The 18,294-nt window shown below is 33.8% G+C and overlaps 1 protein-coding gene across 1 annotated transcript; it reads left to right on the plus strand.

Annotated features, from left to right (window-relative positions):
- Positions 1 to 2,200: 2,200 nt before the first annotated feature.
- LOC138331783 (polymerase delta-interacting protein 2-like) lies at positions 2,201 to 18,050 on the plus strand. The gene is made up of 11 exons (XM_069279548.1): positions 2,201 to 2,353; positions 7,422 to 7,491; positions 7,783 to 7,898; positions 8,855 to 8,960; positions 9,329 to 9,377; positions 9,907 to 10,044; positions 10,610 to 10,758; positions 11,716 to 11,736; positions 11,889 to 12,017; positions 13,153 to 13,232; positions 15,551 to 18,050. The coding sequence occupies exons 1-11, from the start codon at positions 2,253 to 2,255 to the stop codon at positions 15,645 to 15,647; spliced, it is 1,056 nt and encodes a 351-aa protein (XP_069135649.1). The 5' UTR covers positions 2,201 to 2,252; the 3' UTR covers positions 15,648 to 18,050.
- Positions 18,051 to 18,294: the final 244 nt, after the last annotated feature.

The raw sequence follows: 18,294 nt of genomic DNA on the forward strand, positions 1-18,294 counted from the left end.
GCTTGGTGTCTTCGGCGGCATGCTTCAGTGATTTGCACTATTAAACAGGGCAAAAACAGTTCCACTATACAAGGACTGACACAACACGATACAGCAACCCACACCGCATACCTGGGAGGGCCGCCATTAATCCATTAAGGCCATTATGGGCCAGCTTGTTATCTATCGCATTCGCCCTTGTCTAACACCTCTATGTCCAATTGTCCATATCATAGCCATATAGCACATATTATGTGTTGTGAATGGTTAAAAGCCCACTACCTTTCCGGAACAAAATTGAAATGTTACTTACATTAAATAACATAAGGAAATACATACCGATGGCCTAAGATAAGGTAATAACACCAAACATATGCATCATCAAGCTTTATTTCCCTCGTTAGAGGATATTGAATACAATCAAATCCACAAAATAATAAAGAAAAAAATAAAACTGAAATAGGTCGGAGCTCGCTGCTGGAATATACAACTTATGAATAAGTTATATAGCCGCGCGGTTCAGTAACGTTGGTTAACTTCAATGGTTCACAAAAGGCATCGCGTAACGCGTACAACATATTGAATTGACTTTATAAAGAATTGTCTTTGGTCTGCAACACTGGTGAAGGGGATTCCTGTACTGGCTCCTAAAAGGCTACGGGTGAAGGAGGAATGATCCAAATTTTCAATGAAATTGAAAATAGAAAGGTCAAGTTTAGATTGAATATCTTCCATGAGACTCTAAAAAAATATCGAACTCGTTTTACAATTAAAAGACGTTTCGGAAAGGTAGTGGGCCTTTAATTACATTCATATTTGAGGTCCAAAAAGTATCAGTAATTGCTATACAATGCGTCCTTTAGATGGTTTTCCAGCAGGATTTCAAAGTATTTAGTGGTTTCTGCATTCACGACCGAAGATATTGCAAACCGTTCCAGACATCACATATGTACCAACCATGCTGCACATTCATCGTCCCTGATCGATGTTTGGGCGATATAGGAGTTTTTTGTATATATTCAATTGTTTTAATATATTTACTTAAATAATTGATCTATGCATGTACTTCAATAAATTCAGACTTCTGTGTGATGCAGTTTATGAATGTTATATACTTACTTGAAGGTGTTTGGTTAAATAGCTAAACGTTAATTTTGGACGGACATGCAAACATATATGTATTTAAAATATTAATATTTAGAAAGACCGATTTACTTGCTATATATAATGAAGTTCAATGCTGATGGCATGTTTCTTTCCTCTTTCAAACGCAGGTGCATAATGTACCAAGGTGTAATCGGAGGTGCCTAATATGCTGATTAGGTGATTTCTTCTCATATGATATAGACATACCAGCGATTGTTTCCTTGGGAGTCCCGCTTTTGTTGTAGTATGATCATGAATGACTAGCCGACTGTGATAGGTGATGCTGAAGTAAGTGAGCTGGAGCGAGGGGAGTAATAAAATCAATGCTATGCCTATGGTGTATAATGAGCCAGAGAGAGCTCGAGGGTGTCTGATGAGTAGAAAAAAGGCAGTCGTGCATAGACTATTTTGAAAATTTCACTGTTTTTACATGTATCATCACTGTTGTTAAATATTGTAGAATGCTTGTGTTATCAAAATTTAAATTCTTTACAAACGGTTATGCTAAAGCACGAATTAAATTACATTCTGAATACATCTACAATAATAAAAGTCTCCAGAAATGCAGGTATGAGAATCCTGATTTTCAGTATTTATTTGGATTTTATATACTACCCCATTGTGAACTATATGAAAAGCTGAGTCGTAGAAATTTGATCCGGTTTCCTGGATTGTTTGCACTGTTCCGAGACAAGGTGCTTTGGAGGGGATTCGGTAGAGAATAATATTATTTTTGTGCAAATGGTTATGTTAAAGCACGAATTAAATTATATTCTGATGCATCTACAATAATAAAAGTGTCCAGAAATGTAGGTATGAGAATCCTGATTTTCAGTATTTATTTGGATTTTATATACTACCCCATTGTGAAATACATGTATATGAAAAGCTGGGTCGTAGAAATTTGATCCGGTTTCCTGGATTGTTTGCACTGTTCCGAGACAAGGTGCTTTGGAGGGGATTCGGTAGAGAATAATATTATTTTTGTGCATCACTTCAAATTCATGGCTTTATGTTCTTCTTTGTTCTTAAAAATGTTTGCTAATTTTAAAAGGGCGACATTTTCCGGATATTTGCTTGTATTCCGTGTCCAAAATTAGAAACGGATATTGACATCCGGAAAAATAATGGCGAAGGACATTTTTCGTTGTGGATTTGGAAGAATCTGTCGGCATTTATCTGCAAATCTTAACACTGAACGTCAGTGTGGAAGACGTTTTTACGCCGCGTATGTATTGTCAGGTCGTTATTTAAGCTATGTAATGAGCAACAAATTGAGAAATAAGTTTTAACAGTAAATTATCAAGACAAGAAAATTATCTGCTGCATGAATACAGTAACGTTACATGAATTGTTACTGCTCTAAATGATGTTAAATGGTGCCTTACGGGATAGGACATAGGCCTACAATTTGATCGCGCAGTTTTGAATATCTTATCATGATATGCATTTATGCACACATACTTAAAAACTACAAATGAGGACAAATTTCATTATTTTTTGTAAAAGTCACAAACAAAATCACGATTGCTATGGGCCGGGGTTAAAAATAGAACACTGGTAAAACTCAATCAACCTTGACATTTGCTATTTGAATTTCCCTGGTGGCTTTACAGGAGATGGAAACACATAAATTTTCATTCTAAATGACAAAATGAGACAATTGAATTCAATAGTTCATACACAAAAAAACATACAATTGAGTGTTAAATCAGTTATATGAGTGTAGTGGGATTGGACTGGGTAGATCATTAGTGACTAGCTAGGTATAACTCAGCGATAGAGCATTCAACTAGTGTTCCGAGGTCCCGGGTTCAAATTCCGGTCTAGCTTGCTGCTACATTTTCTGCTCTCCTGTTACAAAATTGAGGCCCAACTAAAATACCTGTGGTGGTACCGGTGGACGGTATAAGGGTCTTGTTTGTCTTCGAGGGCAAAATCTTTGAAAAGGGACGGAGGAGAGTAGTGGGATTGGACTGGCTCGATCATTGGTGACCAAGTAGCTCAGCGAGCAGTAGAGCATTCAGCTAGCATATGCATTCAGAGGTCCCGGGTTTGAAAGCCAGTCTCGTTGCTACATTTTCTCTTCTCCTGTTACATGACAATCTTAAAATTGGACTAATTCATGCACCACAGGATACCCAGTTATGATATTGTGGGATTAGTTTATCCAGTGGTAATGGAACATTATTCTTTGTAATATCTTCCCACTGAAATGACGTTAGCACAGTATATTAATTTTGGTCGTCATTCCATCTCCAAATAAAAACAAACGTCCCACACAAACGTTATAAGGTATCATGTGGTACATGAATCATTTTCATTATGATGCTCTTTTTTTATTTTATTTTTTCAATATTTAAAAAAAAAAACACTATTCACTTTCATTTCACAGAATCCTGCATTTGGGTAACTAACTAATAATAAATGATTACTCAAATGCAGGACTGTAAATGCGGGACTATATGTATTTCCCATATGTGGGAGTGTAGCAGCACCCAACCTGTATTCTGCCTTGGTCAAATTTTTTTTTTTTCTTAAAGTGAATGAATAGTCGGGCAAAGGAAACCAGTCTAAATGCGTTCTTTGGCCTTCCAAAAGTCATTGTATACCATAATGATGGTCAAGTTCTGCTTACGGTGTCCAGTTTTGACCATTGAAATTTTGGGGAAGCCCCGTGTAAATTTAGCACAGTTCTAAATATAAATTCTCCAAACTCTTTGAAAACGAGGCTGCGTGGAAATGTCAACATGGACATGTGTTTCTCAGTCGTGTCGGTTTCGGTTTCGTTTCGTGTGATAAACCACTAATGCGGTATGCAAATTGTTGTTTTGAGATGATACATTTGATGCAAATGAAGTATTCTTACATTAATGACAATGCTTTGTAATCATTTTTCGATAAAGGCATCTTGTACATGGAAATCGACACAAATATTCGGCCGATGCAGAGATGGGGCCCCGGCAAGGGGCAATTATTGCAGCATAGCATTCGTCGTATTTTACATCAACCGAATCATGAAGGTTAAATACAAATAATCGTAACATAATTTCCCATTTAAAAACCACACGAAAACGTTCCATAGAACGTCCGTGCATGTAGCTGTCAAAGATGTGAAAATAAATTAGCTCATACATAGATATTTTACAAGTACAATATATGTGTTCAATTATTCCTGTAGTTTTTTGCAGAGATTTAATTAAATTATCTATGTCTCTGGTTGGTTTTTTTTTTGTAAACAATATTTGAGTTCTGGAGAGAGATGACATGAATGTCCAGCTGGAAGGAAAGAAACTTTTATGATGTATATGTATCGTACAATGTATATATGTAAACGTACATTCCATGTAGCTGCTATAGAATTACAACTAGGAAATTCTCTCAAACATTGATAATATTTAATTCTTCACATTCATGTAGGCCTATGCTGTGAGAATTAACACATCATATATATTTCCAGAAAACATATAGGCCTACATGTATGTTACTTTCCTTTTCTGTTGTTTCCTGTTCTTTTTTGTGCTCTGGAGAAAAAGATGATTGAGTTGAAGAAAAGTAATTAATTAAGAGAAATGTGTACCACAGTACTTTGTCTGTAGCCGAGGGGTTCTATACTGTTTTAATAGTCCAGTAATTAATAATTAAATTGAAAATTTCAAAATTAAGATGAAATTGTAAATTCCATTTTTGAATGAAGTGGTTCCCCTCCTTTGAGAGTACACAGTGTGTATACCCTTTTTGGTTTTTTAGGAATAATACCTGAATAGGAACCTGAAATAACATGACAATCAATCAGGTATGTGTGTGTTGGGGGGTGGGGGTGGGGGGGGCTAAAAGACAGAAGAATCATGAGGTTGGGAAGTTGTAACTTGAGTGGGGGGTTGAAATATAGAAGAAATAGCTACAGATAACTGGAAGTGGAAGGGTGCTTTATCATTGATCTGGTCATTGCATATTTGGGGTTTACATGGCTTTTTTTTGGTTATTTAGTCTCATTGATTTTGGAGTAACTTTGAATCCATATGGTACTGTATATCTTTCTTTTTTCCATGTGTAGCTATTTCTTCTGTATTTCACCCTCCGCCCAAGCACAACAACTTGCCCAATAGTTACCTCAGTAACACTTTTTTTGTTTAGAACTCAAATCAAAGACAGATGTACATAGTAACTACATACTACATTTTTAGTCTATGTGTTTGTAATCACTGTTACTACAGTATTAATACATAAATGGTCTATGTACAAGTTACACATAGACAATAAATGTGAAATTTGGTTCAGACAAAAAAGATTTTTAACATTTCAGATAACTTGCTAGTTTTATGTCTTATTTATATGTTGAGTCTACTCTCTTGCTAAAGTAGAATTTAGACAATCCTAAGACAATGTTATCTACAAATGTATATTGCTATATGTAAAAAAAAATCCTTTATATTTTAAAAGTAATTGAAAAGCTATCTCACAAGCCCTGACAAACAAATGGGTCAGGCATATGGATGCAAGAATTATAATCACTTGGATCTAGAAGGACTCATATAAAACAAATATTTCTACAAAGTTAAACAATGAACAAAAGTATTGCATCATAATTTTTTTATTTTAATGATTACAGTTGAAAGAACTTTTTATAAATTAAATACTGTTTAAATGTTCTGTTCATGATCTTCTAGGTCCATATTGGAAAGTTTACTTTCAAGAGCACTCATCATCAACAATCTTCAGTCTTCATGTTGAATGCTAATTGTATGTATATGTATACATACTCACTTGTATACAGGTCCAAGGGAAATGAACTTTCTGTATTCATAGTCACTATGCACTGCATGGTGCCTGATAAAAAAGAACCACAATTTTTTATATCTGTTGAATATGACAAAAATTGAAATGATCAATTTCAAATATATATAAATGAATAAATGTAGGTTCATTCATACAGGTGTTTTTTTTTTCATTTTAGAGAAAACATTTTATAAGTTGTGAATGTGTCCCACACTGATGCTTTTTGATAGAATCAAATATTGTTTTTCAAAAAAGATACAAAAATTCATTTATAAACTATAGTTCCCAACAAAAATTCAGAATAATCTTATAAATGAATACATGGCTGCAGTAACATTTCAACAGCTGTAAAGTTTGTCATATACAACACATAGAACCAGTACAGTTGTAATAAATATAACAAACACTAATTATATATAATGACCAGAAATAATATTGTATGTGTCCTTCGCAAATATATCTAAAGAACAAGCTAAAAAGCCTACATGTACATATGTATATGTGTAATATCAGAACATATACACTACAATTTTGCGCCAATTAACCTACAATGTTAATCCTATAGTATACAATGTATGTGTATAACACTACCAGAACATGTACAGAACAAAAACTTACAAATTAAAAAATCTCATAAAATATATACATCAGAACTGTAATGAATTGACCGGTAGCATACAGGGCATTCATTACCCCTAAAGAGGCCCCCACTAAAGAACCGCTATTTACCCCATGGTTACGTTTTTACGCGATTGGGGAACAGGTATGAAACATGTTGACCATATGTACCACTCATTTATGAAAAAATACTGCTAGGGACTATTTACATAATGATCAAAATACGAAGACTCACTCACAATCAGCTGAGCAGGGAGTACCGGGTACGTAGTAGGCCTAGGTACGTACAGTAGCGGTCCCGGAGCCGCGTTGCTCGTTTGAACACAGTTCTCTTCACTATAACAAGTGTGATTGCGGTCGTAATGTGTAACCGAGTCACGTTGTTGGGAATTGTCGCTGCTGACTCCCATTGCCTTTCCTTTCGCATTTTACGTGGTGAGTCACTTTGGTTGTTTTGAGCGGAAAACATTTTGGTTTCAAAACTATAGGTATGCCATGATTTTGCATTTACTACGGAGAGTGGATGCGTTTTTGCGGCATCTGCCGTTAAGATTGAACAGCAACTCTTAGTCCCCTCCGGGAGGTACTTTTACAGGAATTCCCATAGATAATTCTTTAATATCTTCGCAAGTACAGTCGATTTTGATACGCGGAAAGCTTACATTATTTTCATTCGATAAAGAAATTATACGGATAATAATAATCCCATTTTAACCGATTTAACAGTCACTTGCCCGACTATTCGCTTTAAATGATTGCATATTTTAAGTCTTGCTTGTAATACAATTGTTAGATCCCGATCAATCAAGTTCCATGATTGTTAAATATATAATAAAAGTTTGAATGACAATACATGTACATTATATATGTATATTTACTTATCTTTTGTATTTTTACAGGTCTAGGCTTCAGGAATTTGGAAAATGTGAGGAAACAAGAAGCCCCGACATTCCATATGATCCTGGACAGGTACAGTGCATACAAATTAACCCCATGTACATGATATATTACATGTAAAATGGATGTTCTGCTAAATCCTCAAACTTGTTTTACAAAAGTGAAAATAGGCCTTAGTATGGGTCCTACATCCAAATTCACGAGGAAGAATATACAGCTGTAATACATTTCATTTGCTACTGTACTCATAAAATAAATTAATTTGGAAACTCATTTTGATTACATTACCATTCCACCATTATATTTCTGTGAAATTCCATAGCTTTGAACAGGTAAATGATATCAATTTCTTTTCTCTTACAGCTATTTCTTCACAAGTCCTTTTTCTATCGGGGTATCATTCTGTTTTCCTGGAACAGTCAAGTCATCGAACACACTGGTATATCTGCAGATAAGAAACAAGACAATGTCAGGTTCAGGTACGTTCAACAAAAGATTTTTCACCATATGGTTTTTCTTGCATCTTTGAAATAATAAACAGACACTGTACAGTTAGACTGCATTTGGTCAACTGTTACTGAAAGGTCTGAAGATTTCTATAAAGCTACGTACACCAATAAATTAACAGGTATGTCTCTTTGGTGTTCTTTATGGATAGGTTTGACTGTACATGGGTTTAATCTCATCCATTTTAAAATTTTAAGCCAGAAACATAAATGTAGATAGAGACTGGAAACTCCTTCTTTGTCTTTGTTGACTGTCAACAATACATCTGGTTTATAGGCATTTTTTGTGTTATTCTGAGAAAAAAATATTGGTCTTATTAATCAAAACTGGTATATTTTTAAAGAAGACTACAGGAAAATAAATTCTGCAAACATCCATATGCATCAAACATTATGGCTTTAATCTCTTGTGTATATGGTCAAAATGGCAAAATTCCCATAAAATCCAATGTTTTGTCAACTAGGTATCTTTGAGTGACAATAGCTCAAAAACGAGCACACGGACATATGTTTTTACCTTAATATGATATTTGAAAGTATGAAAATGACCAATTTTACCTGGTTTTTCGAATATCAGACATTCAAAACCGGAATTGAATTTTATTTCATTAGTATATAAGTTTTTCTTTCCAAAGTCATACTTAAACCATCTGAAAATTACTGAACTTTTGTATCATATCAAAGTTATTCTCCTGTACATGTATTTAACTATTTTAGAGTATATCTAAAAACTCCTAAGCACATGCAGAGGTACATCTACCAATCGTACGAATGGTGGAGTTGCCAATTTTAATTTCAACAAACTTTATTTCATAAAAAATGAAAGGAATCAAACAACAGGCTACGCCTATACAGGTTCTCTCCCAGAGTATGTATCTGTTTAAGCTAATCAAATATAAATGTCTCTAAGTGCTGACTTAACTTTCTAGGAAATACAGGAATATCAAATCACACATCACCGACAGTAAAGAAGTGAAGAGAGTCTACCAACAGTATTACATGGTGCTGAGTGATCAACGAGATTCTCCATATAAGGTCAGTGACAGCCTCATCTACAGAGATAAAAACTGGGGTCTGGGGCCTTTTCAATTGGAAATTTTATTTATTCCTAGATTAGAAACACAGCATTGCTGCCTTAATTGGACCCTAATATCTAGATATGTTGTACAGACTAAAATGTCTGTTCAAATGAAAATTAAACTTTTAAGAAAATTTATTATAATTATTTCTAAAATGTAAATTTTTCTAAAATATAGGGTTGTGATTTGTCAAAATATATTTATTAAATTTGTTAGATGTTGAGGAAAACTTTTTTTTTAATTTAGGGAATCCTTATATGTACATTGTATAAGTGATCTACTGACAGAATTAGAAATGATCTATATAACTTCTTCTATTTTCAGAGGAATAAGATGGAGGCCATGCAGTTTTACCGATTCCCAAACAGGGACAGTGAGTATAAGGTTATGTCTTGGAGAAATTATGGTGTAGAGAAAGTAACATTTCACTCATTACGCCCCTATGTTTTATAATGACCATTGCCAGCTATAGAATTAGAAGTGGCTGAAGAGTTTATAACTGTAGACCAACTGTCTTTTGTGTGACTGTGATTTATATTCTTGAAAACAAAGGAAAATTTGCAATTTTTCAAAAAAGTTTTTGATATTTCAAAAATACTGTACCTTTTTTTAGGTTTTAGGGATAGTTCTTAAAATGTTCATGTTGGAAATATTCATCTTTTCACACTTATTTTGAAACCAAATTTTTAGTAGTGAATTTTAGCAACTGTGGAAGAATGTTGGGTTCCAGAATGCTGTTTGCTAAAATGTTGAGTCATACACACATACATTTGAATTTTGATCAAGCCATGAGTAAAATGAATATGTAATGCTATACATGTAAGGAATACACCACAAGCACACCAGATATTAACATATTGGACCAATATTAAGAAGTTGTCTTTTCTTTAATTTTTCTTCAGATGCAGCAGCTGTTATTTGTGCTTCAAGTAACACAGATATAATCAATCATGATGACATCATACCGTATTCCAGTACAGAAGAACTCCCTATAGCCAATGAGGCCTTCAGATCATACTTTGATTACAACAAAGACAAAGGTAAACAGTGATCTACAGCCTAAATTAAAAGTTACACCTATTTCTATCCCCTTTTATTTTCATTCATGCAAAACTTATTTGCTGCACCTATAAGCTGCTTTAATCTTATTAATTTGGTAATGATAATGTGACCAATACAGTGATTTTCGGTTGAATCACTATGAAACTGCATAATTGTTTAATGTTTGTGTTGCAGTTACCTCCCTTTGTACTAAACGTTACCATTCTAGGTTTGGAATTATGTTTTTAGGTTTGGAATTATGTTTTTTAAAAATGAAAGAAAGTGGGAGTACTCGGACAAAACTAGCCAACAACCTACAATCAGTAGCTGTGACTGATGGATTTCACACTTTCCACTCAGGGGTGTAGGGTTTGTGTGATAGAATACATGTATGTAAACTCATAAGGAACTAGCCACATGTGTATATTTAAGGGAGGTTTAATAAAATGTATATAGGAATTTTTGACTGTTACAATTAAGGAAAGTGAGAAAACTAGACATATATAATACATGTTTGGAGTCACAGTAGACTTTGACTTTGTTTCGTTTTATCTGTTACCGTAGTACCAGCTTGTCGAGTGAAACCAGAGCTGAATATGACAATACAGACACAGTTCCCCTGGTCCGATATGGATAATGTTGTGTACAGGGAAACAACCAAAAACATCCAGGTGACTGGTATACCGTTCTACCTAGGATCACACCAAACAGAGGTATGTACTGGGGTGCCATGTTGTTATCAAAGTTGTTGGTAATGACATTGGTCCTGAGGTTTTCCTTCAGTAACAATCAAACTCCAACTTCACTCACATCTTCCAGTTACAAAAAGTACTTGTGATCATGTTTTGGTTCCATAGGACAAGATCACAGTAATACTAAAATCAGCATTCCCCTTTTTTATAGACAATTCACTTTTTTTCATTTCAACAAATTTTACAACATGAAAATACATATAAATGGATCCCGGATTAGATTACAGGCTAAGCCTATAGAAATCATTAATTTTGACAGAATTAAGTGCAGACTCCATTCACACCTGCCTTAACATAAAACCTTTCGTGACCTTAAAGATAAGATTGGAATTACTTGTATTAGTTAATAGTGTGTATCTGTTATTTTTGCTGGTTGATATTTTGCTGTTTTTATAGGATGTTGATATGGTCACAGATTTTTTTTCAACAGAAGTTCGGTAATTTAATGAAATAAAGATTCTCTTATAGCCAAATCACAAAACTATGAAACAGCTAAAAAATTTAATCTTAGGCCCAAAAATAAAATGTTTGTTTAGGGTTACTTGATTGACCCTAATTTTTTACCCCCAACCCTACTTTTTTTCCCCACTTTTCTACGAAAAAAAATTTTAAGTCGGGATTTCGATCTCAGACTATTGTTCTGGTCATTAATTTAAATTGAAAGATACTTAAAAAAAAATCCTGACTTACCGATCCTATTTTTTTTGCCAATGTAATCCTTAACGGACATATTTGTTTTTTGGCCTTATCATTTTCAGTCTATATTGCAAAACAATTTGACCCACAAAAACAACCGTCCACGTGTTGTATTACACATCTGTTTATAGATGTGGTTTCTGTAAACAATGCATTCCACCTTTACTACATAGTACAAATCTGTCAATATGATATTGAATATTTGTTTTTCTTTCTTTGCAGAAAACATCAAAAACATATACAGTAAGTACAATTTGCTATTTTATAATGTTAATCAACTGTTACACTGCTATATATAATTGTTGTGTAAAGGGTAAGAATTATTATGACAGTTGAGGACTTTCAGATAATGATTTATGTTCAAAGTTTTGAAAGTTCACTGGTGGCTTTTACAGTGGATGTACTGTATCCGGATAGAAAACCTAGGCATGGACATACTTCAACTGAGGAAAAGAGAATGGTTGTTATATTGTAAAATCACATCACAAATCGACAGTGAACATGGACCTCTAGTCACAGGAGAGGTAAGTAATATTTACATTCACTGGTCATTTATTACACAGATATAAACTATACAAGCCAAAGTGAAGTCTATGTGGGCAACACTGACAACCAAAACATGATCATTATGACGTCACTAATGTTGACATAGCAACGTCTACTGATCACTGTCAAAATGGCTGATCCATCTTGTGGAGTATATTGTCATTAATGGATGGTTTCTCTGTTTATTCTTATGAATTTTAATATATAGAGACACCCAAAATGAGCAACAGTTAATAATGTAAATATAAGCATTCAGCTATCTTTTGATGGAATCTATGGTCTATATATGGGTTAGTGCACATTATGAAGATTGTCTGCATTCCTCTGACATCTATATAGACCATAGAGTCAAAAAAAGATAGTTTACTGCTTAAAAGTACACATTAATGCAATATTTGTCTTGACAACATGTTTATTTACCAAGGTATACAATAACCAAATCCTACCCTGACAATCAGCATTTGAATTGTTGCCAGTTAATTGCACACATTGTCAAGGTTTTAACACTTATTGCAAGAGAAGTGGAATACTTGTAGTAAAACATTAAATGATGAATCAGTCAGCCAGCAGTTGACAAGAGGTTGACTAATGGCAAACCACCTTATTAACACTCGACCAATGAGACTCGGAGGAGGAGTACAAGTCAGAGTGTTAGTTAAATGTAGTTTTCAATAATAACTTTAGATTGTATTATCTCCCCTTGAATGTAGGTATATATACATATATATAGCACTGGGTGTAACTCTCACCATAATGATCACTTCCTGTCCTGACTTAACTTCTGATAAATCATTCATCTTAGAAATGTAATCATTTTGATCGAAAACACAGTAACAATGGGATTTTTTTTATTCAAAAAAATTATTTATTTGATAAATATACAGAATAAAGCTAACTTCACTAAAAGTAATTGCCAGGGATAATGGGATGAATGTAAGTTATGAGAGTAATCAAGTAAAATGTACTTGCCATGATTTGAAATTAATAGCAATACATGTACGGTGTAAAATTGGTGGACCTACAAAATACTTCAAATTAATAGGATCTTATAATTATGATAACTGTAATAACATGATGACATTTAAATTATTGAACTGTTGTTGTATGTTTTAGGAGCCAATCTTCTCTCCTGATATGAGGTTTTACCAGTATGTGTCTCTTGTTAGTCTCAACTCACCTCGGGGAAGCATGTGGTAAGGAATTTGAGTACACTTTAATAGCCATTGTATAAATTTATTACTAAATGTATACTTTTTCAGAGATCAGAAGGATTTCCCAGACGCAGGTTTCTGCATCTCTGACGCACAAAAATACCTAGGGACTCCTAAAATCAAATGATTGGAGTCCTGGGAACTCATTATAGAACAAATTTAAAATGAAAATTACAGGTCAATTTCATGAATTAGAAGCAATAATTGTCTATTTTTTCAAAAGCATATACATGTACAGTTATTACTGGTACAACATAGAATGTTTTATATGATTTTGCAATAAACTTTAGCAAAAAGAATCCAATATTTTTATAAGGGACTCGTAAACTTAAAAGCTAAGAGTCCTCCAAAACCAAAACGGGATGGAAATCCCCGTGTTCTATGGTTATAGGGAATGTTTGTGTTATGTGAACGTTTCTATGGTTACAGGGGATGTTTGTGTTATGTGAACGTTTCTATAATTACAGGGGATGTTTGTGTTATGTGTGAAAGTTTCTATGGTTACAGGGGATGTTTGTTATATTTGAACGTTTCTATGGTTACAGGGGATGTTTGTGTTATGTGTGAACGTTTCTATGGTTACAGGGAATGTTTGTGTTATGTGTGAAAGTTTCTATGGTTACAGGGAATGTTTGTGTTATGTGTGAACGTTTCTATGGTTACAGGGAATGTTTGTGTTATGTGTGAAAGTTTCTATGGTTACAGGGGATGTTTGTCTTATGTGTGAACTGTTCTATGGTTACAGGGAATGTTTGTGTTATGTGTGAACGTTTCTATGGTTACAGGGAATTTTTGTATTATTTGTGAAAATTTCTATGGATACAGGGAATGTTTGTGTTATGTGTGAACATTTCTATGGTTACAGGGAATGTTTGTGTTATGTGTGAACGTTTCTATGGTTACAGGGGATGTTTGTGTTATAATTGAACGTTTCTATGGTTATAGGGAATGTTTGTGTTATGTGTGAACGTTTCTTTGGTTACAGGGAATTGTTTGTGTTATGTGTGAACGTCTGTTCGGAAGTTGTGTATGTTGAACGTTGGTTACAGGGAATGTTTGTGTTAAAATTGAACGTTTCTATAATTACAAGGAATGTTTGTGTTATGTGTGAACGTTTCTATGGTTACAGGGAATGTTTGTGTTATGTGTGAACGTTTCTATGGTTACAGGGGAAGTTTGTTATAATTGAAGTTTCTATGTTACAGGGGATGTTTGTGTTATGTGTGAACGTTTCTTACGGGAATGTTTGTGTGTGAACGTTTCTATGGTTACAGGGGATGTTTGTGTTAAATTGACTTTCTATAATTACAGGGAATGTTTGTGTTATGTGTGAAAATTTCTATGGATACAGGGAATGTTTGTGTTATGTGTGAACTGTTCTATGGTTACAGGGGATGTTTGTGTTATGTGTGAACGTTTCTATGGTTACAGGGGATTTTTGTTATATTGAACGTTTCTATGGTTATAGGGAATGTTTGTGTTATGTGTGAACGTTTCTATGGTTACAGGGAATGTTTGTGTTATGTGTGAACGTTTCTATGGTTACAGGGGATGTTTGTGTTAAAATTGAACGTTTCTATAATTACAGGGAATGTTTGTGTTATGTGTGAACGTTTCTATGGTTACAGGGAATGTTTGTGTTATGTGTGAACGGTTTCTATGGTTTACAGGGGATGTTTGTTATAATTGAATGTTTCTATGGTTACAGGGGATGTTTGTGTTATGTGTGAACGTTTCTTTGGTTACAGGGAATGTTTGTGTTAAAATTGAACGTTTCTATAATTACATGGAATGTTTGTGTTATGTGTGAACGTTTCTATGGTTACAGGGAATGTTTGTGTTATGTGTGAACGTTTCTATGGTTACAGGGGATGTTTGTTATAATTGAATGTTTCTATGGTTACAGGGGATGTTTGTGTTATGTGAACGTTTCTATGGTTACAGGGGATATTTGTGGTATAATTTAACATTTCTATAATTACATGGAATGTTTGTGTTATGTGTGAACGTTTCTATGGTTACAGGGAATGTTTGTGTTATGTGTGAACGTTTCTATGGTTACAGGGGATGTTTGTTATAATTGAATGTTTCTATGGTTACAGGGGATGTTTGTGTTATGTGAACGTTTCTATGGTTACAGGGGATGTTAGTGTTATAATTTTACATTTCTAAGGTTACAGGGGATGTATGTGGTATAATTGAACATTTCTATGGTTACAGGGGATGAATATGGTATAATTGAACATTTCTATAATTACAGGGGATGTTTGTGTTATGTGTGAATGTTTCTATGCTTACAGGGGATGCTACACTATGACGAGGCCCGACGGTACAGAAGTAATGATCAGAATACCTCGGATGGAACTCAAGTGTGATGACGCAGAAAAAGTATTATGATGACTGGTCCAGGCAGAGACATTACACTGTGATAAACATTGCAGAAAGTGACTGATCACCAAACTAGAATTACCGTTGTTGGGGACAGATTGTAATTGTGGTAGTGGTAATCTAGAATTCTGAACGAGGTTCAACTATTCATTGGTGCATGGAGTGCCAATGTAATTCATGATCCAGAGGTCAATATGAATTCCGTTTGAGAAAAACGTCCATCCACTTATCAATACAATGATTAAAATAAGATGAGCCTCAAAAGAAAATAAATTGTAAATATCAAACTAGCTAAATGGCATCTAAGGGGATAAAGGTCAACATTGCGAGTCAAACCTCAAAATGTCAATATTTAATCTTTGACAGTAATTGTTGGCTGTGTCAAGTTGACTGTTTAAGTTTCTATTTACTGTAAACAAACTTTTTTTCCTGGCTCCACATTCATAATAACAACTTTGCAAAAATGAACTTTCACAGATTTAGAAAATTGAATGGAAATTCCTTTCAGTGATAGTGTAGATATTAATTCACAGAGATAAAGGGTCGCAAAGTTACTCTGTGAAATTTGCCTTCAACAAAAAGAAGGTTTACAATAAGTATATATCTGTTGACGTGTATTGTGAGAGTATGCATGTGACTATAAAAAAATGGTATATTTATAGTTTGAACATCATGACGAAAGTGACTACAGACATTATCAAAGACTGTCATGTCGTCACCAGAGAATTAGTTACACTAATTGATACAAAACAGAGGCAATTCCACATTATTTTAGTTTTGCTATTTTGTTATTTATTGAGTCCTTTTCCTTATTTTAGCACTTTTCCTGGCTTGTACCTTTATGCACAGTTTTCTATCAATTACATTTGTATAGGTACCGTTAGTGGTAGCTTTCTGTCTGAGTTGATAGGTCATACATTTATGTAATGACAAGCAAGGACAGAGTTGATCAGTAAAGCTTTCCTCTTTATTGTTATGATTTTGTTTGTCATATACAGGGGAAAGTGCCAGTCTTTAGAAAACTGAAATTAAAGTTGTTTTTATTCCATTGATTCAAAAAATATGTTAAGTTGAACCTTGTTAAGTTGAACATGTATTTTCATCAATAACCCTATTTGAAGTGTTGGTTTGTCTATAGCAAATTTTATTTTTTTCACTACTATTATAAATAATTTTATATATTCAAGTTTACTTGGTATAGCCAGATTATTCAGTGCTTCTTTGATCCTAGTGATCAGTTGTTACTGTTTGACAGTTTAACATTGACATTCACTAGAAATATATTTCCAATGAAAAGGTTTGAGATACAAAATTTTGATAATAATGTATTTTCATTTAGACGGACCTTATTCACTTATGATGTATTGTGTGCGTATAATATTCTGAAATATTTTCCTTGTTGTTGTTATGGATGTGTGTATAGATAAAGTACAGGTGAGAGAGGTATTTAATGTCTGACTGAGAGAGTACATATTTTGGGAGAATTTGTTAGATAATACCATAATGTTGTTTTGCTGTTCATATACATGTATGTGTGTACATGTAAAAGTGATATATTTTATGAGCTGACAAATATTTGTGACTGATGATCTTGACAGTGAATAATTTTGTGATGTCTTCATCGAATCTTCTTATTAATTACCATTTCTGTTCTTGTTTCCATGGGCACTAACACAGGTATGGTAGGCAGCATATACCCAGTATATATATGTGCCAAAAATATAAAGAAAAGGTCAGGTACAGATATTTTAGCAGCCATGATATCAGGTATGTTCTGCTTTTCCTCTATTAAAAAAGTCATGTTCTCATTGGCTACTCTAAGGTCATGCATAGCTCAATATTTTGAACATCGTCCTGGTGTTTCTATTTAAGAAACATCAAATGTTTAGTGCTATCTTGACTTCACAATATATCCAAATGTTGAGTTTTTGATGGTGTTGTCAGACCATATATCTCTTGCATACCATTGGTTTGGTCAATATGGTGTTGTAACAACCTGGTAAAATCATTCTCTTAGATATTGAATCTACCAGTTTAATAAAACATCGTATTAACCTCTAAAAAGGTCAATAATTCATAAATATATAGTAAAGTATTATACAATTTCAAAATGTTGACTTCCTTCCTGCAATAATACATTCTTGTTTGTTTTGGATGGATAAGAAAGGAACCAGTCTTTGTTATGTGGTTTGTGCCTTTGTCCAAGACATTTTACCATTGTTGTTCTGGATGGCATTATTAGAACGCTTGAAGGTCATTTAGTGATGTTTTGATCGTGGTTTATGAGAAGTCTTGTTTAAAAATTACCCTGGTTCTCCTGGGTCTGTAAAAACAGTAAACAAACAAAATGCAATGTCATTATCTCTATGAATAGGGATACTAGTTTCATTATAAATAAATCATAAATCATCATGTTTCGTTTGAGTTATATATAGTGACATGTCGATTTGTTCTTATATACATTTGTTTCATAACGGACACAGTAGACATGTGACTCAAAATCAATGTCATTTGACATGAAACTGGTATTACGCGACAACTGGTATTTTTTCACTATCAAAAACAGGAGTAGACGATTTAGTATTTTTCTGCAGTTATAAAAGTTACTTACTTTACACCATTACCACCATTGTAAAGTTTGAGCTTCTAATTTTAC

The sequence above is a fragment of the Argopecten irradians genome, chromosome 9 (genome assembly GCF_041381155.1).
Source record: "Argopecten irradians isolate NY chromosome 9, Ai_NY, whole genome shotgun sequence".
NCBI classification, from domain to species: domain Eukaryota; kingdom Metazoa; phylum Mollusca; class Bivalvia; order Pectinida; family Pectinidae; genus Argopecten; species Argopecten irradians.

Excerpts from the sequence above, each read along its gene's own strand:
- LOC138331783 (XM_069279548.1), top strand. The coding sequence starts at position 2,253 with ATGGCGAAGGACATTTTTCGTTGTGGATTTGGAAGAATCTGTCGGCAT. Across the intron at positions 2,354-7,421 it reads GGAAGACGTTTTTACGCCGC|GTCTAGGCTTCAGGAATTTG; the intron begins GTATGTATTGTC and ends GTATTTTTACAG. Across the intron at positions 9,378-9,906 it reads CCGATTCCCAAACAGGGACA|ATGCAGCAGCTGTTATTTGT; the intron begins GTGAGTATAAGG and ends ATTTTTCTTCAG.